General features: G+C 38.6%; 1 protein-coding gene across 1 annotated transcript in view; it reads left to right on the plus strand.

Moving 5' to 3' along the window:
* The window catches only part of CNTNAP2 (contactin associated protein 2), a 1,163,712-nt gene that overhangs the window by 968,020 nt on the left and 169,126 nt on the right, over nt 1-26,566 (plus strand). Inside the window, exon 15 of the mRNA XM_063325644.1 lies at nt 9,952-10,079. Coding sequence (XP_063181714.1) covers nt 9,952-10,079 — 128 coding nt within the window. The remainder of the gene's footprint in view (nt 1-9,951; nt 10,080-26,566) is intronic.

Genomic DNA, 26,566 nt, shown 5'->3' on the forward strand with positions numbered 1-26,566 from the left:
GGAGTGTTGGTGTGGTTTAACCTCAGTAGGCAGCAAAGCCCCACACAGCCACTTGTTCGCACCCCCTCATGGGGACGGAGGAGAGAATTGAAAAAGTGCAAAAACTCATGGGTTGAGATAAAGACAGTTCAATAGACAAAGCAAAAGCTGCGCGCACAAGCAAAGCAAAGCAAGGAATTCATTCACTGCTTCCCATCGGCAGGGAGGGGTTTGGCCATCTCCAGGAAAGCAGGGTTCCATCACATGTAATGGGAAGCCAAACACCACAACTCCAAACACGCTCCCCCCCATCCTTCATCCTTCTTCCCTACATTGCTGAGTGTGATGTTGTGTGGTCTGGGATATCCTTTTGGTCAGTTGGAGTCAGTTGTCCTGGCTGTGTCCCTTCCCAGTGTGTTATGCACCCCCAGCCTACGTGTTGGTGGGGTGATGTGAGGATCGGAAAAGGCCTTGACACTGTGTAAGTGCTGCTCAGCAATAACTAAAACATCCCTGTGTTATTAGTACTGTTTTGGTCACAAGTCCAAAACATAGCACCATAGGAGCTAATGTGAAGAAAATTACCTCCCTTCCTAGATAAAACCAGTGCAGATGTGATCAGATCCTGCAGAAGATTAGGTGATGCAGCTGCCTGCAGTAGCAGAGAGCTCTCCTCAGCTCCTACACTGCCTGTGTAGTCTTTGCTTACAGGTAGAAGTGATAGACTTCTTGGTATCCCTACATCCATGAGGCAACTTTTAACTCATAGACTTATTTTAAGGCAAGAAGCATCTGCACTAAACTACATTTAAGCCATCAGAAAATAAAAGATATATCAACATTTGGCGAATTAACATACTTATTCCAGTAAAATGCAGCACAGCATTGTCAAGGTTCTCAGTGTACCAGCTGCAAACACTCTGGGCCCTCGGCCTTTGGACCCAAAGAATTACATTTTAATTTCTGTCTTCACCCAAGGCCGATAAAAATGCTGCAGCCTGAAAGATCAGAGAGGCACAACCCAGTTGCTTCAGGAGCAGCTTCCCTGTAAGCTCTACCCAGGATTGCTTGGAGTCCTGAAAAGCACCATTCTTATGGATAAGGGGGAGGCGTTAGGACTTCTCACCCATTTCATCATCAGCCTCCTTTGGCCGTGGCCACATCGTCACGAGTTGTTAGAAACCCATGGCCCAGAGCCCTTTCAGTCCATGCGGTCAGGGCTATGACAGTACACTGTGCAGTAAAAAGTCTTGGGGGCGTTCATCGAGTATTGTGCTAGGAAAAGACAGGCTCAGCTCAGAGGGAATTGCATTAGGAAATGAATGGTGGGTTCTGCTCAGTTTGCTTCAATCTTTTGTTGAGGAAAATGTGGTGATGTGTAATATAAGGAGAGTTGAGCTCAAAGGCTAACAAGAAGGATAGTGGAAATCCATCAGAGCAATAAAGTGGCACGATCTGGCTAATGAATAGGTCACTAAATCCTGTATAAGTGTGGTCAACAAAATGACATTCTACAGCCAGTGCAGCAAAAAAGATTTTTCTAAACAAGGGCATCTGCATTTGGCCAATATTTAGGAACGATTATAGCATGCTATACCTTCCCTGTAGCTCAAGTCCTAACCTTGGTCAGTCAGTTGTCTAGCTACTAGAATCTGTAGCTAGAATCTCTACCTACAGCCCCACAGAACGCAACTGCCTCTGGAGGTGACACAGTTGCACACGTTGCAGGAATACAATTTTATAAAACTTCAGTAAGTAGCTTGTTTAGTGTCCTTTCTCATTTTCTCCATTACTGTATGTAATACATGTATGTGGATGTACACACATGCAGACAAGAGGTAAAGGTCTCATAAAAACATGAAAAGGCCATAAAGAAATTAACCTATGGATAAAGTTGCATATCATTCCGAAAGAAGGTCATCTGTCTTTTTAGCAAAATCACTTAGAAAGACACTTAATTAAAATGGAATTAATTCTCAGAGACATATGTGCGTGTTTACAAGCAGAGGGATAGCGACAAGTATCTGTGTTTTGCTTGTGCTTGATGGCAAAGTGTTTGCATAATGAAAAATGACATCTGTTAATTACCTCTATGCTGCACCATTGCTTTAAATGTGCTTCAATATCTTGGAGCTTTCAGTTTCAGATAATTATTTCTGATGAATGGGGGTACATTTGAAAGGTTTTGTAGTGGGATATTTAATTCTTCTTCTAACTAGAGCGTTTTCGTGATAATAGACCCCACTTTCCTTCCTCAGTAGATGTAGCAACATCGTGCATTATGTTTATAGCATAATTTGTAGATAATCCTGTAAGGTTTTTTGCTGGATTTTGGCTTATATTTTAGCAATGGCTGTTACAAATTTCTTCTTCCCTTTGGCTTTGGCATGGCTTGATGTTTGAAATAGCTGTTTGTTCCCCATCTCCTTACCATTTCGAGGGTAATTTAAGGAGTTTACCTTTCTTAGGTCAAACCAAACAAACAAAGGATGACAACAACATCAAAAAACCCACAAACCTAATGACTTCAATATATTGAGAGATATTTTTAAGCAGCTAGGAAAAAGCTGAATATGTTTTGAGACCACTTTTACTAATCATTTTACAGTTAGAAACAACTTTTCTATTTATTAGGTAAGCAGACAGAAAAAAAAATAAGTATAGGATCACTGATTCCAACTCCTGACAGCAGTAGGTTAAGAAATCCTCATGCTGAGTAAGGAGCTACAGATGTACAAGCTGTATGGTACATAATAACGACTAAATAAAACTGGTCATCTGTTCTGCTGGGGTAAGTGCCCCTTTGGGAGAAGAGTCACTCTTGTGGATTTGCCTTCTTCCACCCACCCACGGAAGAAAAATGGGAAGCAGTCTTCTGGGGCTGAGACTGGAGAGAAAATTAAGGTACAACGTGATAGTTACCTCTAAGGACTGAAGGGAAACTGAGATCTTCTGAGGAGAGACAATTAGCAGATCATGTGTAATACCATAAAAATATAGTATTTCAAGAGTGAGAATTAATTATAGATACAGAAAATAAGATGTTGTGGTTGTTACAATTAAAGGTTGAGGTCAGTCAGAATAGAAAGAGCATACTGAAAAATAGTCTCAAATACCTAAGTTTTCCTAAATATCAGTACAGATGTGGTTGGGGCCTTTACAGAAAGGAAATAAATAGCTGAATAATAACTTTTCTTGGAATTTTACTTTTAATAGTATGTGACATTATTCTTTCCTCATCTTTTGTCTCTTTATTGGCTACTTAGTTTATTATTTAGAGCAAGTATGCTGGTATGCATATTTTCCACATGATGTCTAGCAAGTAACATAATTTTTCTGTGTCTTCCAAAATGTCACCTGTGATACGGAAGTAGGATAATTGTAAACTTTTACAGAGACCAGAATCCCACACACCGTAATACAACATTTTTTATGTAAGACAGCCTTATGCTTAGTAACAAACTGTATTTTACAGTAAGCCCAAAAGTAAGGCTAAAAGGGCCCAGATATCATCTATATTAAGAATAAACAAGCCCAAATGAAACAGTAGTTTGGCATAAAAAGACAAAGGAAAGGGTATGCAGGAAATACAAATTTGGAAGACAGAACCAACCTACTTATCATTTGTATGAAGGAGATTTTGTGAGGTTACCCAATCAAGCACTCTCTTCCGAGGTTTGATCAACCTAGATTTTTTTCCCAAAATATTTAGTGTCATAGCTGTACAAGCCACTGAAGGGGTGAGCTAAATCACAGCACCCTTATGTTCCCCACGGTGCCTTTGTGTGAAGCGTAGGTTGGCTTCAGTGTTTTATGAGGTACATGCATAGATGTGGTGCAAGGAAGTGCCAGTGAAAGTGTGGGAGCAAAGGTAGATATTTATACAATCAGGTTTTACTCAAATGCTCTAGGATCAGTAAGTCCCATACTTCATTAAGTTTTCTGGACCAAATTCAGCACTAAGTTATGCGCTTTAGTACCTTATTGAACTCAACAGGCATATAAGGGCTGAAGTCAGCATTAACTATAGCCATCTGTTATTTTGTCATGCCATACTCAATTATTTTTATTTAGCTCTTTCAGTCATATGAAATAAAACTGTCAAAGTTGTCAAGAACTCCAAGAAATGAAGCCTCTAAGCTATTGCTCTGAGATTTTTAATATTTCTTCCAATACAGATCCTTGTGCCTTAAAAATCCTGCCAGAAGCACATTTGGTCTGATAGTTTGATAGGACATGATCCAAAGGCTTGTGGATAGTAGTGGAATAGAAAACTGCACAAAATTCATCATTTATCTGCATAGATCTTGCAATAGTACATTCAATAGTACAGATATTAAAAACACACATTTCATTAGATAACTGCTCTTAGCGTGCACAAAGTAAAATGTTACCATTACTGTAGTTCATTCAGATGTACAAAAATGCATTCAGGTGTACAAAAATGTAACTAGAAATGCTTGGGGTTTTAAATTAGAGAATTTTTGAAACAGGTGGTAGTAATCAGTACAGCGCTTCTTGACTTTCTTCCCGTGGAGCTTTGGTAGCCTGCTATTTCATGGGAAGTTTCATCATGTGTGAATGGATCACGATCACGGAATGAATACAGATTTCTCTTTGTCGAAGTGATTAGGAAGAAAGGCATTTAACTTCCCGGGGCATGGTGAATAATTGAATGGATCGTTTAATTTATTGTCCTTCATTTGATTACAGCTGTTGAGAACAGCTTTCTCACGTTTCTGTCATAAAACAAACCATTTAAAAGTTTCTAAGGATGACTAGAACGCTTTATTGGCATTGTGAATTGTGGGTTATTTTTTAATATTTTCATTTATTAACTATTATTTTTCAGAAGATCTTTTGAATTTTGAAATATTTTGAGATAAAAAAATCATACTGTTTCGAAAATGCCAAATGGAATTTTTAACTAACTTAAAAAAAAAATGTTTATTTGAGCAAGCTATTTACCTTTTCCATGACAATTTTTCTTGGAAAATTCCCGTAGCATCCCATTTCAGCCTTAGGTCCACAGGAGAACTTTCTTTTCTTTGCTTCAGCTGAATCTCAAGTAGTCTTGCCTCCATAATCACTGAAGGTGGAAGGGACGTCCCAATACAAGATTCAGCATTTCTCCCAAAGGAAATGCCACATACATTCCCTGTTCTACTTAGAAGATTTTGAAACTGAGACGGAAAACTGATTAAATTGTTGACAGATGCAAAGATCTAGAGGTGCTGGAGATCAGTTACAGCATGGTAGGATTCCTAGATTCCATTCTTAAAATATCTTGGTTATAGAAATAAGAAAAATAGAAATAAGAAAAATTAACAGTCAAGTCAGAGGAGTTGCTGAACCCCAAAAGAAGAGGAGCCCCAAATTTCTTGTTTTTTTTTCTGGGAAGGAATACTGATGAAATGAAGCACATAAGAGGAGCTGCTTTGCTTGAAGGAGAGCGCCATTTTGTCTCCTCCATTTTGTTGGAAGGAGAATATGAGCAAATCCTCAGCAAAGGCAGATTTTCCCCTGAAATGGATCCATACTGTTCAAAAGAAAGCAGAACACAGTTTGCTATCTCCATTATTCACCTTTTCCTGTGGGTATTCAGTTTCTCACAAACTTTCTTTCCATTTAAGTGGAAAGTCATGAGTTCAAACTTCTCCTTCTTTTGCTGTTAGGAATATGAGAATAACATATTTTGTAGGACCTCAGCCCGTCCAGTGCCAGTGTGGAAGAAAACTTGAATTATGACTCCATCAGTTTATGTGATCCCATAGAGTAATGAGAAATTTTCCATCATACCCCTTGGCAGCCAGATCAAGGGTGAGTCCTTAGGTCCAACTTAGCGTCTAAGGGTATCTGAGGATACAAGACGTGTGGGAAAGGGACACAAGATCTATAAGAATCTCTGAGAACAGCAAATTCAAGTGGAAATAAAAGGTTTCAGCCTAGACTATATTGTTGGCAGTTTACAATTCATAAGAAGGGCAGAGCCCTGGGAACAGCGTGGCTTTTGTGCTGCATAGTATGTACATAAAAAAGTTAACTAAATTTTATCAAAACCTTTCAAAAGTTAGCTAGTTCTGCTTTAATCCTAGCTTTTGTTTGCCCTGGGTTTAATCCGTTAATTAGAACTTGCATATTTCCAAGTAACTTGCTTCCAGATTATTAAGGCTGCTGCCAGAATTGCATTGTTCATTAAATTCTCTGTAATATTAGCTCTTCTTAGCAATTCTAATATAAATAAAATTCTTGCCAGATATTTTTGGAACAGAAAAAACGCTAATACTTGGCACATCTGTACCCTTCGCAATGTTTTTTACAGACATTCATTTGCAGATACCAGACGGACTAAACTGCTTTATGCCTCTCTCAGATAGATTATGGAAATTCAGGGATTACAACAGAGGTGCTTGCATAGTAAAAAGCTGCGTCTTGTGAGAGGTGGACAATTGTATACCTTTGAAATGGGAATGCTTGGGAGTATGTATTCTTCAAACCACTGCTAACTATTAAATAATATGTGTTTAGCACTGCAGTTTCAATGCAGTAGGTGTTTTATTTGTATTCTCAAAACAATTCCAGTTCCTCAGCTGATGTAAGTGTATATTTTAAAACTAAGTCCATTCCCACCTGTAGTACGTTCGCTGTGTGTTTCCCTGTGTAGGACTGGTAATAAAGTGATGTCTAACAAAATTGGAGAAAACAAATTACTCCAGTGACAGAAGTCTGGTTGTATGAAACCATTATATTATATAAACAAATGAATAGTGCTACAGAATCTTATCCTTACTTTGAGTATGTCATTTGCTAATACATGCATAATGCGTTTCTTTTTTACATACCACAGAATGCTTAGAAAGTGTAAGTAGATGATCGTAGTCAAAACAATGATAAATCTTACACTAATATCTGCTGCTTTCATTCAAAGGCACCCTGAAGCACTTTGCAGACTGTTATATATAGGAAAAGAAATTAGAAATAGAAAATTACACTGAGATTTCATCAATATCTCCTGGTAATAATTACAGGATTTGATCAGATTCATTCATCTCCCATTTGGCTATTAATAGGAATATGACACACTCGGAATTCAATCTTTTTTCTCTTAAGGGGATTTTCTTTGGTGAGGAAAAACATCAGAGACTCTCTCCACCCTCTTAATGTGCAAAGTCTTTAAATACTGGCAAAAGCATTATCACTTGCAGGAATTGAGTGTTCCAGCTGTGATTATTTCTAAGTGTGTAGTACAAAGTCGAGCATTATAATCAGTCCTTGGTTTACAGCTTTTTTGACTTTGTCAGCGCTGATTAGTATGTCCCGAGGAACTACAAGTACCTTAGAGAAGCGTAACAGAGCCACTCATCTCTTGAGTGTATTTGTCTTTTTGGTGCACGCATGGGCCAAAAGCGGTCGCTATCCCTAAGAGCAGACAAACTGCACAAGTTCTGATGGAGAAAAGACAATGCACTTCTCTCAACTCTTAGTCCAGTACTCCCAGCCATCAATAGCTTCTGTACAGGGGAGAATGCATTTCCTACGGTGATAAGAGAAGTAAGCGATTACCAGAAAAGAAGTCTATTTCTGAAAAGAACTCTTAACATTTAGTTTTATTGTCATGGCAATGGCTTTAAAGTGACCATACCACTAAATGCATAAATAAAATATTAAAATAAGTAGAAACATGATCAGTAAAGACAGAAGAAATTGTTACTGCTCCTTTCTATTTCCTTCAAAGGAGTGAAAGCTATTGGTGACAGGAAAAGTGCTGCCCTTTGACATCCTTATTTGGAGATGAAATATTAGCTCTTTTCGTGAGAGGGGAAGGAAGGAAGGGAAATGCCAATAGTTTTCTTTTTATCGCTCTTTGAAGAATTCTTTATTTTAAATAGACATGTCCATCTTTAAAGCATTCTTTGAAAGAGTAACAATCAGCAGAGAAAGCTAGTCTCGGAGGAAAATCTCAGAAAGAGTAAAGTGATGACCTACATTTATCCTCTATTAGAAAGGAGAGGGTCCCATGGATACAGGTCTTTAGCAGAGGTGGAAGATTAGGTCTACATACCTGGCTTTCTTATTCACTCTTTTCCTTCTTAAAGGGAAAGTCCTTTAATCTCCCTTTTCTTTATACCGTCTGTCTCCAAATTGATGAATACGATACCTTTGTAAAGGGCATTGCAACCTGTGGAGGAAAAGCAGTATGCTACAACCTAGCAGAATCTGCAGAAGCAGGCTGTGAAGGTTACTCCTCTCCGTTGTCCTTCCTTTGTAGCGGTCCCCTGTAGCAGCCTCGCCGGCGTAGCACCTGGTGTAGCTGTGTCCAACCAGAGAGGGTTAATGATCTCAGCCACACAGAGGGCCCGCTGAGAAAGGAAAGCGCGCTGATGGGGAAGAACAGACAGATGAAGGAAAACAGTCATCTAGTATTTGAAAAACCCTAGTAATTAAATCTTTAATTACTCTCTTCATCACAGAGAACAGACACGAGTTCCAATGAACCGTCGTTCGAAAATGTGATGGTTATTTCCTTAATTACTTTAGTTGTGTTTCTTTTAAAAAGAATTTATTGCCTTCCATCTCTTCAGAAGGACCAAGTGAGGATGATCACTAGGGACACAACTAGAAAATACTACTATGCTACTGGAAAACTATGAGCATTATCGTAGATCATGCAGATCCCTGCTGTGCTTCCAGTTGTTAGCCATCTAATGAGTTAGATCATGGAGTCATCCAAGTTAGAGACGGGAAAGACTTCCCGTTTCCTGAAATCCTTACAAGTTCCCAGTTAGAGTCATACTGCGCACTTCAGTAACTTTTCCAGATCCTGAATTCATCCTTCATCTTATGGTATTTTTGAACAAAGGAATTGATTTTTAGATCAAAAAGTTGCTTACTTTAGATACTCAATCACATGACAAGGTACAGCTAAAAAGAAAGAGAAAAAAGAAAAGAGAAATAAATGGATTTATTTTGTTTCCTCTTTCTTTTGTGTCATAAAGTGTAGTCCTAGCAGTGTGTATAGTACATTTTTTCCTGTGTGGATATTTTTGGTCTTCCATGTGTTTATGTCAAAAAAAAAAAAAAAAAGAAGAAGAAGAAAAGGAAAAGCACCTGAGAGATAAGGCACCTAATTAAATTTGGTTTATTTTATTTTCTATTTGGAAGAAACAGCAGTCAACATGCCAGCTGGATTCGGCTCTTGAAATGAGAAAGGAAAAATGTTGTAACTATGCATAGTGATTTGGTCTAGGCATGAAAAAGGCACCAGCTTAATCACTGCAGTTGAAATGAAGAGCTTTTAGACATGAGTGTAAATTGAATTTTAGCAATCTTGCTAACTAAAATGGGGTTTGAGGTGCATACTTGTGGTTAGATTCACAGGTTTAGATTTTTGGGACTTAAGCACTTAGTGTTAGAAATGGCAGGATGAAGATGACAAGCCTTTTCAGATGATTAGTCTTTAATTTCTCTACTTTAATACTTAAAATGTTAAATACAAAAGAAGCACTGTTTCCTTGGTATGCAGAAGTCGTATCGTTAGGATAATAACTGGCAGCAACTAGAACAAAAAAGACACACTTGTAGGAAGCGTTAGGATTTCTTTCCCTCTCAGAAGACATCAGCAAGGAGATCAACGACAAAGCGTTACTCAGTAGCATGGAGCTGGTCAGTCTGGAAAGCCAGGAGACCCACACAAGCCCAGCTGAGTCCAGGACTGGCCACAAAGCAGACTGCTGCTCTGACTGTGTTCCTGAGTGATAGTAGCTGCTATCCATCTGTTTTCCAGTAGACAGGCAGCGTTATTGCTCAGTCTGATGTCGTTTGAGACAGGTTTTTAGGCAGTAACGCTGTACTAGTATAATTGTTGCATACCTGTTCTTTTGGTGCTTAGTTCATTGAACCATGATAATGATCAAGGTAATCATTTTAATAGAATTCACAATTGCTTTCTTTTTCTCTCTCTCTGTAATTCAGGAGGAAAGACACTGGGATGTTGTCATACAAAGAGCACCTACCAGTGAGTCAGGTAGTGGTTGGAGATGTTGACCGGCCTGGATCTGAAGCCAAGATATCTGTGGGTCCTGTGCGTTGTCAAGGAGATCGTAAGTGGGCTGATTTTCTTCCGCTTACTCCTGGGCAGAAAGCAAACTAAGGTGGAAATTGGTAACTTTGTAGACACCCCATGAAAATTTAGAGAAGTGGCTGTCTACTCAGAAACTTTTTTCTGAGAAAGCATGATGTGATCTGAGAAATCTTGTCAGTGAAACTGCAGATATAATGGCTCGTCTTTGCACTTAAAATATTGATATTTGCCTTTATTTTATGGTAAGTGTGGTAACTTTGATTATTCAGATAAGTTTATGTAGATATAAGCAGTAATACAGATTGTGTAAGAACATCTCAACATCTGTGCTTCTTTGAGTGCTCTGGTCAGTGTCATTATTATCATTGCTATGCATATCACTGTAAACTACGTTTATGGGCTATAAATAGCATGATGGCAAAACTTGTCATTGTAAACTCTGTTTACAGGTGTGTGAAGTTTGACAAGATTGTTATCAAGTGATAATCTTAATCAGGGGTAGACATTTGTTTTTTATGTCAAATATTGGGAGGTTTTTGTAGTAGTCTCTGATTTCAAGGCTGAGTGCTGATAGGCGGCGTACCTCCTCCAGTTTGATCAGCAGGTGACAGAGTAAATCAGTATAATGGATAAATTTCCACTTCACACATACAAAAAAGTTGGAATGCAGTGAGGGGGGTTGTATTCTTCCTTCAATCTATTTTCAGAAGGTGAAATTCACTGCCAAAGGCAGAGCAACCGCTTAAGGCCCTTTTAAATCACACTTCAAAAACTTAAACTCCATGCAGTTGGCACACGCGTTCTGCTTGTCCTCTGTATTTGAAGGCCATTCTGTTACAAGAAGTGCAGTAAGGAAAGGTTGCCTGATTTAATTTGCAATAACTAATATTTGCATAGTCTATAAGGAATACAAAATCCATCCTCGGATGCTGGTAAAGAGTACTGTAACTCAGCCTATGAGGCTGCAGTGATGTAAAGATACTGAATGCGTGGGCGTATTACATGCTGGTCGAACAATCTGGTTCTAACCAGCATCCAACATGGCATGACAAGGATCCTTGAGTATGGTTTGTCCTTTCTCCTCTGCCTCTTTATGGCTACATGCTTTCCATCTGCCTGTTTCTAAGTACTTTACAAAGAAGGTCAGTATCATTATCCCTGCCTTAAGCTAAAATAATGAATCCCAACTGAGAGGAAATGACATACTCGGAGTCATCCAGCAGGACAAGTACAAAGGAGAGTTTTCTGGGTCCCAGTCCGGTGCCTCAAACCCCTCAGCCATTGCTCAGTAACACAACTGAAGCTACTTAGCTTCTTTTTCTGTTCATGGTCTTTCTGGGTAGTGCAAATGATCCCTCTGGTTTTTGTTAATGAATCTGATGCCTAACGAGCAGAGATAAATATCATGGGATGTTTGCAAACTTTCACGTCACCTATTTGGTGCTTGTTATTTATGGTGTTTGGCTAATTACAGGTCAGTTTGTGCGTGTGTGTGTGTTTCTCAGCTATGCCTGACAAACATTTTCGTAATTGGCTCTTACAACCAATGGCTAAGAAATAGTGAATAGCATCTTTCTTGCACTTGTATTCCTCATATCCCGAATCTGAGTGCTGCTGGCAATATCAGTCTCTAAAGCGTGAGCCATTTCTAAATATTAGGGTAAATGAAACCTCATTTGAACAGTCAGTAGCCTTTATTAGCATGTGACTGAGTGACACAGCCATTTGGGAAACTGAATGGGTGTATTCCTAACATCCTGATGAATTGCATTTTCTTTTTGTACTTTACAGATATGATTTGTAGTTTTAAAAAAACTTTGCCTATGAATAAATTTGATTTTACTTCCATGACCATATATTATTGTCAAAAAGCTGGTATAAGTTTTCTCACAGGAGATAATATAAACCCCAGTTCTTTGCAGTTAGTAAAAGCTCCGATTTTATATTCCCAGTGCATTTACTAAGCATTTTCCTTCATATTCTTTCTTGACTGTATACAACAGCTGCTGTACCCCAGACCAGTACTGTCTCACCATGGCTTGTGGAGAACAAGGTTTCTGTCCTGGGGAAAATTCCAAAATTTCAAAATGTGCTTTTGTTCCGAGGGGAAGAAAGATCCATTTTTGCTGTGTTACATGCATCAAAAGCAACATTATTAATACTAAAGATGTTGACATTCATCACAGCACAAGTTCAGTTCCATATGTTCTCTATGCAGTTATCGTATAATTTTTGAAGGTGATAAATGAAATTCAGTGAGAGGTATGAAGACTGGCAAAGAAATACAGATAAGGAAGGAAGGTGGAAAAGGTAAGAGTGCCTAACCAGTCAAATAAAAACTTACCTATTTAGAAGGGTTTCTCATTGTGGCTGTAGAGCCTGCCAGTACTGTGACAACTCAGAAAGAGTGGTCAGACACTGGAATAGGCTGCCCAGGGAGGTGGTGGAGTCACCATCCCTGAATGTGTTTAAGAGTCGTTTAGATGTGGTGTTAAGGGATATGGTGTAAGGGAGAACTTCGTAGAGTGGAGTCGATGGTTGGACTCGATGATCGCAAGGATCTTTTGCAACCGAAACGATTCTATGATTCTATTCTATGATTCTAACTTACCTCATATTGCCCTGAGGGTTGTCCATGGCATGGGATGTATCAACCCACAGTCCAGTGATATTTTGCAGCACAGGAAAGGCCATATTCTCACATCATAATTACACTATAATTTGCCACACACTTCATAGCTACTTCTGTGTAATACCTAGAGACACTAATGTGTCACCGAGGCCCAGGCACAGCTGTACCTGAGGGCAGTAAGAGTACAGCAGAGCTGCTGGCCTTTGCAGTCCATAAGCTAAGTCCTGAGACAGCTAAAAGCTTGCTGTTTGAGGGCAAGGACAGTTAAAGAAAGCAACATTATGTGTTGTCTCATGCAGTTCCCTTCCTCCCATACCATTCAAATTCTTAAAGAATCAATTAATCAGTTGGGACCACAACAATTAACCATTCCTACACTATTGACTGACCAAAGAAAATCTGAAAATCATTCATCTCAGTGGCATTTGTTTGACACAAACCAAGGAACATTAGGGATGTAGCGTACTTACTGCAGAATGTTAATTGTTCTCGTATTGCAAAAATCACTAGATTCTTCTTTCAGAAATACAGATTTTATTTGGGTCCCACAAACGACAATTTCATTTTTCTATTCCCCTGATTTATGACCTGATAAAGGCTGCTCTCAGCAAGCTTGGGTGGTGGCTATCGTTGGAAATAAAATCAGAAAACTTATCCATGCGTGATGATCCATCTTTGTGTTCCAGAAGTATTTTTCATATTTAACTGCACATCACAAAATGCTATTTGCATCCTGAAAAGTAGTCAGCAAAAAAGGCCTTTGTTACCCCTCTAAAGATCTGCTTAAGCTGCTGAGTTCTACCAGAATGATTAAGAGTCATCTGGTCATTCTGGCAAAAATCCCATGAATCTTGCCTGGGGCCTGTCTTGTACCTTGGATAAAATATCCAGGATGTCTGTTTTCCATTTGCCATTTTACCGTTCAGGAATTCTTTATAAATATTTCATTATTTTTCTAAGTGGTGATCTACGAAGAGAACAGACTTATCCAATTCTATGGAGAACAGGTGCATAACCAGAATATGGATTCAGTGAGGCTTTTGGCATTATATTGCAGCCAAAGATCAAGCAAGGACTTTGAGCAAATGTCAAGTCTACCCAGACTTAAAGCAAAGGTGCCCTTCCTGGACACCGCTATATAAGCATTGTACTTACAGAATGGCGACAGCAGTTTATCAGCAGATTCTCAAGATCCTCGTAAGCTGAACTGGGTTTAAAAATGGAAACGGGGAAAACGTGCATCTGTGTAACTTTGACATTCACAAGTCCTGAGCCTCCGTAGTAGTATTGTATAAGGAAGCTACTCTTGTTTTTCTCAAGTGAATGTGTTCTATGCAGGATCTAGAAAAAAGGGCCAATGTAGAACCACTAATTAATCAGCTTTCCTCTTCAGGTAACTTTGAGACACTGATTAAGATCCCTTTATACAGACCTATTACCGTTGTACAAATGCTAAGGCAATAGCTCCTGGACTCCTCAAAACTGCTGCATTTGGCCTTGTCCAACCAGTAATAGAAAGATCTTGTCCATCTCTTTATGTTAAGCGACTGTAATGAAAAGGGGCACCTCAAGCCCTCTCCCTTTCAAGGACACAAGTGTGTTGGAGGAGGGAGCGGGGGGGTTCTGTCTCAGCTCAACCTGAGCTGGTAGATCAAGGCTGCAAAAATGGATCTGGCAATTTCTTCTGAAACCAAACTTAGAGCTTCGCTTACTATCTTGGGGCTATTGCTACAGAGATTTCATCAATAATCATATTGAATCAAAATTACTTTTGTGACTTTTGGTACCTTTTCAAGACTTTCTTTTCATTGCCCTGAGGAAAATACTGGTGTTCTTTGACATACTTGTAACCTGCTAAGAGTATCCTTTTCCCAAGGACTTCCAAGGATTTTGATTCAAGTCTGCTCTTTATAAGCCCAGAGGGGAACAGACTGACTATTCTGCTCTAGATTTGCCTTTCTCCTTGAGTCTATTTTCCTTTTGTCCAATTTGCGCTATACCAAAGACAGAATTTAAGGGGGAGGTGTTTTTTATACAGCTCAGATTTATGTTTTTTCCATCTCCTCTGGTGTACAGTTTTTACCCTCCCAGTAGGACTTTGATTTCTGAGCCATGAATCATTTTTTTGTGTTTTACTTCTATTATCTTTAATCTTCAAAATGTGGAGGAGGAAGCAGCTGCATTGACTGCGGTTCTCTCTAAGCTAAGGTTTCATGAAGTCCAGTATCAGCACTGTTCGTATAGGATCTGCAGTGACAGACAAAAAAGTCTTCTTGACAGATGACAGAAATTCGGGAACAACCCAAAACTTGGTTCTTAGATCAGTGCGTTGATTTTGTTTGTGCATGTTTGTGTGTGACTGTGCCTGTGAGTTCTCAGGGGAAGTATACCTTGAGTTCTTTTATTCAGTGATTTTAACTGTGGCTCATCATTGCTCCTTTCATTACTTGATGCTTTGTTTCTTTCACTTCTAAATATCACTTTTGGCTTTGCTCTTGTAGTTCCTTTTCAAATGTTCCAGTAAAGTTGACTTATTTAATCAGTGTAGTGTGGACATGGGAATTTTTTATGACTCTGGGTTTGTATCAAAACCTCCTATAGATATCTAAAACAGACAGCCACTGCCAGGGTCAGTAGTTACACGCTGGTACCCTTGTTAAGGTGCGTTTTTGTATTCCCTAAGTGCTTTTTATGCATCATATGTGCAGTTTTGTGACTTACAACTGTTAGTTGTCATGAAAAATAAATTTACTGTTTCGTATGCATCCTTAGTCCATTTTCATTACATTTCCAAATTGAGGACACTTTCAACACCTTGGACTTGTTTTTCAATGGTACCACCTGAGTTTCAGAAAAGAATAGTACTGCCTTGCAGTGCAGTTTTCAGTTACACATTAAACCTACAAACAAGGTTGATTCTCTAGTAGGATACGCAGTGTGTTGACTCAGACCAGCAGCGATGTTATTGTTACATACCTAGGTAAGGTAAACTGGAGAGTATCCCAGCAACAAACCAATTTGAACTGGTAAAAGATCCAACTGGAATTGCAGTAGAAGCGATTTATTCCTGTCATATCTTAGACAACATGCCGGTAGTATAGGGAATTGTAGGGAATTGTTTTACAGGTTACTGGAAGTGAAAACTCTGTATCAAATGAAAATTAACATCAATGATACCAAAAGAAAAAGAAAATCAAGGCTGAGTGCTTGCAGCTGGCCTCTTAGAAGTATAATTACAGGTGGAAAATACAAAAATTTGGGTTTTGAAACTTCTGAAGCAATGATTCCACTGGAAGTTTGTGTGATGGGATTACATCTCTGAAATTTAGGCAATCCCTATTTAAGGTGTTAATTACTTCCCTGCTACTCAGGTTAGAAAATGAATCAAAATCTCTAGGTTTTTTTTCTGTTTCCCTATTGTTTGCCTGTATTGCTAGATATATCTATACACTTTTATTCTTTATTCATTTCTAATGACTTTCCAATCAATTGTGGTAAATTCCGTAGGGTAAATGCAAAACTTGATCCGTCTAAGAGTTTAACTTTTTTCCCTAGCAACTGTAGCTGCCTTTAGAAAACATTAAAATTTGTCTGCTGAATTTCCCCAGCTATTTCCGCAGCATGTCTTTATCTGTTGCGCTGGATTGTACATTGTGCAATTCAAGTGGAATATAGATTAATCCAAAGAACGTTGGGGCATTGTGCTCGCTGTTTGTCACAGTCGTTCTGATAGTACCAGTGAAACAGGAGAAAGAAAAGCTTTATTTCAATAAAAGTAGCCTGACAACTATTTCAGACTCATTTGAGATTTTCAGTGGATTTTGTTGAAGGTGATAAAATAACAGTGCTCGCTTACAATTTGTTAGGGATCATCCAGTTCAGTTAATCAAATCGCTGTGATCGTTCTTCCTGAGCAGTTGCTTTCCTCAGAGATCCAAGAGAAAAGAATGACGTAGTAAGTCATTCTTCTATCTTTTACGGTTATTTCAATTCTGGTTTAAATAATGTTGTTTCCTGTAGCTAAGTCTATCTTTCTCTTCACCTTTAACCCTGTTTTCGTACTGCATAATTTCATACTGCAAAACTGCTTTTATTCTTAAGTTTAACTAGAACTTATTTTAGTATTTGTGTGGAAATGTTTTCAACATCCAGTTGTGCTGGAGTGCTCTCCTGCAGTGCCTTTATATTTGTGAGAGCTCTTCCTTTTCTCACCTCCCAGGAAGCCTCAGGCCATGGCTGGTTGTCTCATACAAGTGCAGGCCATTTCTGGCCTGGTGAATAAAACTTTGTCTGTCCTGAAAATAGGAGCTGAAAAGTCTCCATTGTTCACATGAATTTAGGGCATTTCTCTCTCACAATGAAATATGCAAAGAGTTTTAAAGGTGGAAAGAGTATGTCCTCTCGTGGCTTATCTTACACGTGTTCTCATATCCTTCCTCAGCAGCAAAGTGCTGGCTTTTTGGCTAGTAGTTTTGTCATCCTTTTTGATTTGCAGCCAATTCTCAGAAGCACTATGATTACACTGAAAAGTGATTCTCTGATGTCTTAAATCAGAAACCTTTGAGTTTGATTTATAACTTAATGTTATGTAAGTTTTAACAAGATAAGCTCTACCTCAGTTGATCCATAGTGGACAGTACCACAATGAGAAGACCTAATGTCTCTGGAATTGTAGATCAGCTTGGAATTCTCTTGAGGTTTGGGGAGCGGGGGGTGGTGGGCAGAGTGAACACCATTTGCGCATATGTGTGCAATTTAAGTTCAAAAAGATATTTTCTTTCTTTGTGATAATACTTAATCTGAGCTAATCATTCTAGACACTTTGCTCCTACTCCTTTGTGTTTGTGGAACAGGAGACCTAGAAAATTGGAAGGAAATAGTCTCTAGAGCACTGTAAGGTTCATTGAGAGTTCATTCTACATACCACCCTGAACGTAAGGTTCCTTTTATATATTCTCAAAAAACCCAACGAGGAATTGGTAAGATTAATGATTTCTGTGTCCATGCACTCATTATAAGCTGTAAACATTTCTACCATTTTCCGAGATTTATAACATGGCCATAAAATTCTCTTTCAGTTCAAACTTTGCATACAAGTGTATTTATGGAATAAATACTTGTAAAGTGACCTGGTTTTAACATAAATCATTTTGACTCACAGGTCATATATGAATATTCTCTAACGTATCCCACTCATTCTCAGGTTTTGCCCTGTTTGCCTTCTGAAAGCAAACCCTACCCGAGAGCGCTACTCATCTCACAGAGCAGGTAGAAATACAGATCACATAAAACTTAACCGTCATCCTAAAAGGCCATATCTTTTTATTTATGACTGAAGCAGCAAGATGCCTGCAAATAGTGCAAGAGGATAAAGGAAAAGTAGAGTCAAAATTGTAATTTTGGCATATTGGGAAAACCAGTGCCCTATACAGATTGTGCCATACGCAAGTCCGTAATCCAAGGTAAAAAAAAAAAAAGAAAAATCAAACCTTTATATGGGACTGATATTGTTAGAACATACAGAAGAGAGATCCTTTTAACGGCAAACATTAATTCTTGATGTAGTTTGACCCCTTATGTTTTATCCTTTTCAAGCTTTGCTAAGATCTGTTAGAGTCTAAGTGTTTGGTTCAGAACAGTGAGACTTAACGCGACTTTTGCCCACACCTGGTGATGTATGAAAGTGTTATAGATTACACTGTCATTTAGCGTTTTTTTTTCATTATGGATACAGTTTACATTGCTGGAGAGTTTTCCTTAAGGACAAGAAAGCAGTATGCTCAGAGTATCTCTTTTGGGGGGAAATACATTTAATCCTTGTCATCTTTACTGCTTATTTCCTGCCAGTTACTTTTTCTGTGCACTCTTTACTGTCTTTCAAAATGAAGGTCATATCTGGTTTACACATATATTGAATTTATGTATGAGGAATAACACAGTTCTACAATTTACATCCCCACACTTCCCAGGTTCATCATGAAATGTAAACCAGACAGTGGTGGAGAAATTTTAACTTGTTTAAGATAGGAATGGACCTGCCTACTATTAATTAATTCTCACATGCATTCAATTCTGTCTAAATATGTATGTTGGTATAAACTACGGAAGGCAGTTCATTCGAATTTCAAAGCACTAATAAACTTTACTCTCTTTATGTATTTGCTGAAGTAATGAAAACATATGGCAATCAATGCCCATGATCAATTCTCCAACCGATCATAAAAGAAAAAAAATGGTGAAACTCCATAGGGGAGTTATGAGCTTTATGTTTCAGAGATAGAGAATTCAAATGAAATTACGAGCTAATTTTATTCAAATTCCCCTCATCATTATGATTATGTTACAGGTTAATTTTATCTTCTTCAATGCAAAAAAGAAGTATCTGAAGCATTTCACGTAAAGTATTGTCTCTAAATTCCTAGGGAATTTAAGCAAAGAGTTGTTAGTCTGATAGATGACATACAGTAGCTGTTCATTTTAAACTCAAATCCTGTTAAAGTTATGCGTTAATTATAATTTCAAACACTTTACCATCTATGTGATTGTAATGCATATTAGTATCTTACTGCTTACCTATAGCAAAGTAAGAAAAGCAATTGTGCAGGGTACAAAATCTAAGAATGAAAAGATGAAACAGCTCCCACGGTGTAGGGAGGAGTGAGAAGGAGGAGACGTCCGTAAAGCAACAAGGAACTAGGGGAACCTGAGGCTGAACTGGGGAATGAGAAGTTGCTGGAATACTGTCAATTACATGCACAAATTTACGGTCACCTTTAAATTTCACCCCATAAACCTGAATAATCTCAGAAATGAGGTATAAAATGGAGGAAGTTATCTATATTCATTTCTTAGGTGGAACTCTTTCTCACTTTAATACTTTTGGCCTGCGTATTCCTGAAGCACTGACTGACATTTAAGGAGCAGAAAGAGCAGAAAAAGGCAAAAGATGATTGAAAGTGAGGTAGAGTGAGGTCAGTCTCGTTCATTGCTATGTGTAAGTTATGCAAATTCAGTCTCATTTAGACATAGATAAGTGAGTGGCAGCAGGATGGAGGATATCGAGTTGTAAAGGAGCTCGTCTAACCTCACAGCTCCCGATAGCTGGAACGCAACACAAAGTAACTCAGTAGCACTAAGAAATGCCCAACCACCAAGATGGAGAAACTAATAAAGCAGAAGAAGGGGGACCCTCGATGCTTATTAAACTTGCACCATCGATCTCTGTGCTAGGGAACCAAGTTACCTCTAATTATGTCTTCATACAAGGTTTTATAATAGCTAAACTTCTTCTGTCCAATGGTTGAATAAAAAGGAAGGTTAGGTATGTATTCCACAACCGCAGCTGCACTTCATAATGATTTCTTATCCCCAGGCCCCTCTCCCAATCCATTAATTGTAGGGCTGAATTCTGACAGCTGCTGTTCAAAACACTCCCATCAAGTCCTGTTACATGTATATATACACAGGATTTGGTTTGTATATCACATCCCACTCGGTGCTTACCAGCATTTTCTAAAGAACGTATCCTGATCCTTCTCTTGAAGAGGAAGCAAGGTCATTCTAAATTTTTATGTAGACCTATGATGTGGTCCCCAAAGGAACAGAATTAGTACCTATTAACACAGGATTGCAAAATTGTGCATTTTGGGCAAGCGATTAGAAGTCTGAACTGGGGAAAGGGAATATGACAATAGCTTAAGAGAATTAGAATAGATACAGTGTGAGGAATTAACCTCTCATTTCTTTTCTCTGAACTATGAATGGTTTTTTTCTGACCTTTGTCTTCTATGGAAAAAACTTGCAAATGTGAGGGGAAAAGGGCTAGAAAGCCGTAAGAGAAATATGAAGAATTGCCTACTTACTCCCTTTTCCATTGATGATGCCATCACTTGCACTATTGTATTTCTGGGTTTGAATATGCTAGGTTCCAAATTAAAGTTGCAACCTGTGAAGTGCCATAAATTCAATATTTAGAAACCAAGTTTCAGAAGAAAGGTTGCAATTCCCCTTCATTCTTCCCCTTTTCTGTGCTAAAGACTTTATCTTTTGTGAGTTGCCTACTTGGCTCTTCAAGGCAAAAAAATGAAGCAATTTGGAAATGCTGATAATTTCAGTCAAGGTGTTAACTTTGAATCAGCTCAGATAGAATTAAAAGGAGATGAGTGTAAAATTCTTTACTTGATGAAATTTTTATTTCTTTTCTCATTAAACCAATTCAGGGCATTTTTATCCACAGTAATCTGTACTTCAAAAGTCTTAGCTAAGCTTGCAGAATCATGAAGCTTTCAGCTTTACAATATTGAGCAGCAAATTCTAACATTTTTATATGCCTGTATTTCAGCTCTCATTTCTGAAGAATCATCTGCACATCTGATTTTGGTCTAATTCAGAGGTGCAATATTTTCCATGAGAACAGCTTTCAAGACAGCAGTTATGGAAAGAGAGGCAAAAGTGACTTATGGTTTCAAAATCTTTTTTCAGCCTTTTCTTTCACTAATCAATTTCCAACATGCACACTGTACCTATATTTTATTATTTACCCTTGGTTTCATGCTCCTCCTGCAGATGGAAAACTTTTTTCTTATCACAGCAAATAGTTCTGCTTTTGAAAGCTGAGGAACTTAATCAGTGTAAATCAATTATTAACCGCAGAACACAGTTCATGTATCTGTGTCTCATTGACGTGACTATCATTTATTTTGGATTTGCAATGATAAGGTTAAAGTTCAAGCAATTTATTGTTATGAACTGTTATTGTGTCTTCATATTTCAGATGCAGGCAGAAGTAAACTCGATAGTTGGCAGGATATCTTCCAGGAAGTTAAGATGCTCCAAAAACATGGTAGAAAAAGGATTTTCCCAAGAAATACTTTAATTTCCCATCCCTAAAGGAGAGCAAATTCTCAAAAACACTTGCCGTACCAACACTGAAAAAGATAAGAAGTTGTTCAAAACAGAACATGTTGGTAGTCAAGCCCAGTTCCTATTGATGGTAGGACATCATTGGGACTTTGACTTTCAACATTTTACGAAAGAGCCTTTTCATCACTGTTTAGTTATATTTCATAAATAAATAAGTTATTAATGAAAAAACTTTTTAAAATGTCCAAATCAGGGTAAAATTTTCAAAATCATCGTCTCAGTTGTAGTTACATTTCACGAACAAGTTCAACAAACTTTCACTTTCTCTCAAAACTCTCAAAAGCTTCAGTGTTTTGTAAAAATGACAAAAATTTGCTAGAAAAATAGGAACTAAATGAAATATTGCTTCATGGGACAGACACTCCTTCCTTCCTTTCTTTAAATGTAAAGTAATTCCCCTATGCTGAGATAGAGACTTGTCAGCTTTCGCTTTTGTAACTTAAAATAAACATTTTTGCAGTAGCTTCAGTCCTGCTTAAATTATAATGTGTTATAATTATTAACTGGTTATTCTCCTGGTTATTAACTGGTATTCTACCCATCTATATTCTGAAGTTTGTCTCTGTATATCACCATGGAGAGAGAGCTCTCTCCCGTTTTCTGTACACACGCTGTATTTCAGGTGGCTAATCTGATTGTTCTCCATAATATCATAACTTTGGGATCCCATAAGGACAGTCAGTTATGAAATAAAAATATTATTATCATACAGTGCATTGCAGCTATTCCAGTCTCAGAAAATCTGTAGTAGTGCAAGATACAACAAATAAAATTAAGATGCGTAAAGCAATAGGCAGGATTTGAGAAAAATGGGAAACAGCATCTGACGCTGTAAGTCCAAGAGATAGCTGTGCCATTGTTAGCAATTTGTTAACAATTTCCCATGGCAACAAGAGTGAAATGGTGTATTGTTGAGATTTTGCTTTAGTCCATCAACTGTTTGAACCTTTAAATAATGAAGATGTGTAGACTTTCATTATTCTAGTTCTTTCTCTTTTTTAGCCCTTATTTGATAAAATTCTTTTGCATTGCACTGGACATATTTTCCAAAGGGTCAAGTGAAACAACCAGTTGTTCGAAGAGGACATTTAGAAGCCAGTAATATCAAAAGCAACAATAAAGCAATATTTCAAAAAGCAGAGAATATGCCACCTTCCAGCCAGAAAATCTGTCAGATGATGACACGGGGGAAAAAACAAAAGCAACATTTTATGCTATTATTGCAAATTGATTTACATCTTTCTCACCATCCAGAGCAATTCGTAGAGGTCACAAAATGTATGATATTTTCAAGTGCTTCTGAGTTCAGCTGGAGGAATAGGGCTTACAATCATAAGTTAATTTAGATTGGAAGTGACCTGTGGAGGTCATTTAGTCCAATCTCCTTCTCAAAGCAGGACTAACTTCAAGCCCAAATCAGGTTGCTTAGGGCTTTTTCTTTTCATTTTATGAAAATTTATGAGGGTGTAGTTTCTGCTGTCTGTCTGAGCAACCGGTTCCTGTGCTCAACCACTCTAATTGTGAAAATGTTTTCCTTATGTCCAGTGGGAATTTTCTGTGTTGCAATTTGTGACAGTTGTCTCTTGACGTTTTGCTTTGCACCTCTGAGAAGAGCCTGGATTTGTCCGGTCTGTAACTACCAATTAGCTCCCCTCCGAGCCTTTCTCAGGATGAGCAAACCCGGTTCCCTCAGACTCAGTTCCCTCAAAACTAAATGAGCAGAACCTCAAACCAAGAAGGGTGCAAACCAACAGGAAATTGCCTATGTGCTAAGTGATTTATCAGGACAAAACAAGAGAGTGCCCTGCCTCCAAAAAATACTTTTTGGTGTTGAAAGAAAACGTAACATGTAAGGCTACCAGCCTCAGTTCATATCAGCCTTATTCTATGCAATACCATGGAGGAAAATAAAGAAATTACTCCACAGTTTGCCACACAAATTTTCTTCCTGTGCAAGCTCAATATGTAAAAGGCAAAATTATTCATAAATATCACTCCGACGTTTCCGGAGTCCACCTGCAAAATTTATTTTTCTGGGCTCCAGGGATTCTGAACTCTGCTGACTGTATTAAATATGCATGGTAGGAAGAATGATTAGACTAGACTTTTCCCTTGAGATCTTTAGAGAAATGGTGGTTTCTGCTGTAGATTTATCTCTCCACCTTGTTCCTTGTCCCCTCTCTCCTAGTTGTACGCGCTCTCTTGAAGAGACTTAGGCAAGTAAATATCATCACTTATCACAGAAAGCAAGCCTGGGGCCCTCCACATCTCTTCCTTTTTATTTACACATGAAGAGTCAGTAGTTCACAGTGACTGAACTATGATCAAGGAGCTTCCTGAAATTAAATTCATTAGTAAAACAAGAAACATTCCAGACGTGCACAGCACAGCTTGAAGTACTCAGCTGAGGAACTAATTAAAGACAGATAGCTGAGTGGGAAATAAATAAACACACATTGTGGGTAGAAATAGCTAGGACAAATACACATACTCCCTGTTATATTTGACGGGAAATTAAATTATCACATATACTGAAATAAATTGAACAATAAGAGCTCTCCTGCAGGTTTTAGGCACGGGTTGTCTTTGGGGGTGAGGGAGCAGGCCGTGGGATCAGTAAGCAGCGCCCTTGCAATTGTGCCTTCTGCGGCTCTCCAGCCTTTGGGTAGTACCCTGCTGCCGCCGAGGTCTGTGCTGCATGCAGGTCTTGCATGGTAAGGGGGACAAAGCCTTCCGAGTCCACCCGGCATTCTCTGAACATAAACATAGACCTATTTGTCCCCATAAATGAGGGGCTTTGAATGAAACTTTCTTTACGCACCCCCTTACCTTACCCATCGCCCTTCTGTGCCTTCTCCCAATTGGTATTTCTGTGGTCACCAGTGTAGTACTCCTAGTATCACATGCTGGTGCCCAGTAAGGGTAATCAAATAGGTGACAGGAAATCTCTGCCCATTAACATCGGGTAGCGCTGTGGGCCTTTAACTTCTCAGTTTCAAGAGCATCAGATTGTTTCTGTAAGGAGCAGATGCAAATAGCAGGGCTGCCTGTAGCTTTTATAAGGTTTAATGGTATCTTTTTGTTATCAGATTTGTAGACTACGATATGCTGCACACCAGCCATTTCCAGAGGCTGCTTTTTGCACAGCGGTCTGTAAATGAACAGAGAAAACACTGTTCATGACATGAAAGCAGCCAAAAGAGATATGAGCTTTGAAAATATAGATAGAGAAGAGCTCCTGGGGGAACTCAAATAGCCATTACTAGATGAAAAACACCATTAAGCTCAAGTTAAGTTTGCTAATACTTATCACCAAACTGAAAGTTGAATTCACAGTTTTAAAAATCCCAAACAGTAGGACCCTGATGGAATATACGACGATGCTTTAGAGAGAACCCAAGCGATTGAAAAGACGATGACGAAGATCTAGTTCACAAAAGGGCTATCGTTTGTAGCCCACCCTGCACCCAGAGTCATAGGACTTCCTCTGATATAAAGCATGAAGGTTTCCCAGTGAAATACATTCCTGATCATACTAGTGCTGAATCCTCAGACATAACTTTATAACCTATGCTAAAGGAGGCATTGAGGTTTGTTGCTATGCCCCTGTAGCAGGCCCAGACATAAGAGAGAGTCGTGGTTCCTTTGAAAAAGAAGTCGCTCCACACATTTGCAAGAAACTTTTTATTTTGCTATATATGTTCATGGTAAACAATATCAGAGCCAAGACATCTTACACCCCTGCCTACTTCACTCCCTCTGCCTGCAGCCCATTCGTCCCCCTCCTTGTACTGACCCCAGCGCTTCCCAAACTGACCACAGCCATGCCAAGAGGCATGGGGGTTAATGCCTGCTCCCTAACACTCTGCGTGCCAGGAAAATTCTTCTGATGATCAAATCCAGCTAGTTGTGCCTTAATTCACAAATATTTTACTTCAGTGGAATTATTAATGGCGTAAGATGCTATGCAGTATGATAAAAATTCTTACCATCCTAGGCATCGTTGGTACAAATTACTAAACATTTTCATGTATCGGAACATGGGGGTGGCCTGTATAGGAAACAGAACTTACATACTCTCGATTTTCGTGGATGAGGTCAGGGAGCAGGAGAGTCAGTTATAATATTTCGCCTACCGAAGTCTGTATTTCTGTACCCACAAGTATTCAGACTTTTCCTTTTCCTTGGAGTGTTAAGGCCCGTGTGAAAGTTATGAGGGGCAGAGGGATCCAGTCAGTAGGAGTTCAGAGAGCTGGCTGCACTACTAACCATATTCGTGGCTTACAGGTGTCACTGAAACCCCGATAGCTTGCCCTTGACATTTCTGGGAGCCTTCTGCAGTGAACTTCATAATCTCCATGGCTGCGGGCAGATAAAGATATAAAATATTCTGTTACTCTGTTCAATACTTGGATCTATTCTAGTTCTTTTACCCAAGATATTTATTCCAGATTATCAAGGATCCTGACTTGGCGTAGGTTAAACTGAGCTGAAGTAGGATTTTGGAGACAGGTTAGGTTTCATTTGGTTCTGTAAAATGGAGGGAAGTCCATTACATTGCCAGAACGGGCAATAGAAATAACTTGACAATTGAGCATGTGTGCTTTTGCTTGCTTGTGTTTTCTGGGTTACTTTGCTTCATTTAATAATTTTGTACAGCATATGGAAACAAAGCCCTGTTGTCTCTCTGCTGCCTGCAAATAAGCACTATCTTACCCCTTGTACCTCTGCATTTATGAAATACAGGCATACATAGCCCAAGTATTCAGCATTAAGCTGATCCGGATAGCAGTAAATACAAGTTATTTCAGACTCCCTTACACAGATTAAGTTTACCAGGTGTAAATCTAGAATTGATATTATCAGCTTTCCAATAGCATAACTTTTAAGTATGTATCGGTTGGGGTATTTTTGTGGTTTTAACCTTGTGGTTATACTGCTTCCTGCAGGTG

The sequence above is a fragment of the Chroicocephalus ridibundus genome, chromosome 2 (assembly GCF_963924245.1).
Source record: "Chroicocephalus ridibundus chromosome 2, bChrRid1.1, whole genome shotgun sequence".
Lineage (NCBI taxonomy): Eukaryota > Metazoa > Chordata > Aves > Charadriiformes > Laridae > Chroicocephalus > Chroicocephalus ridibundus.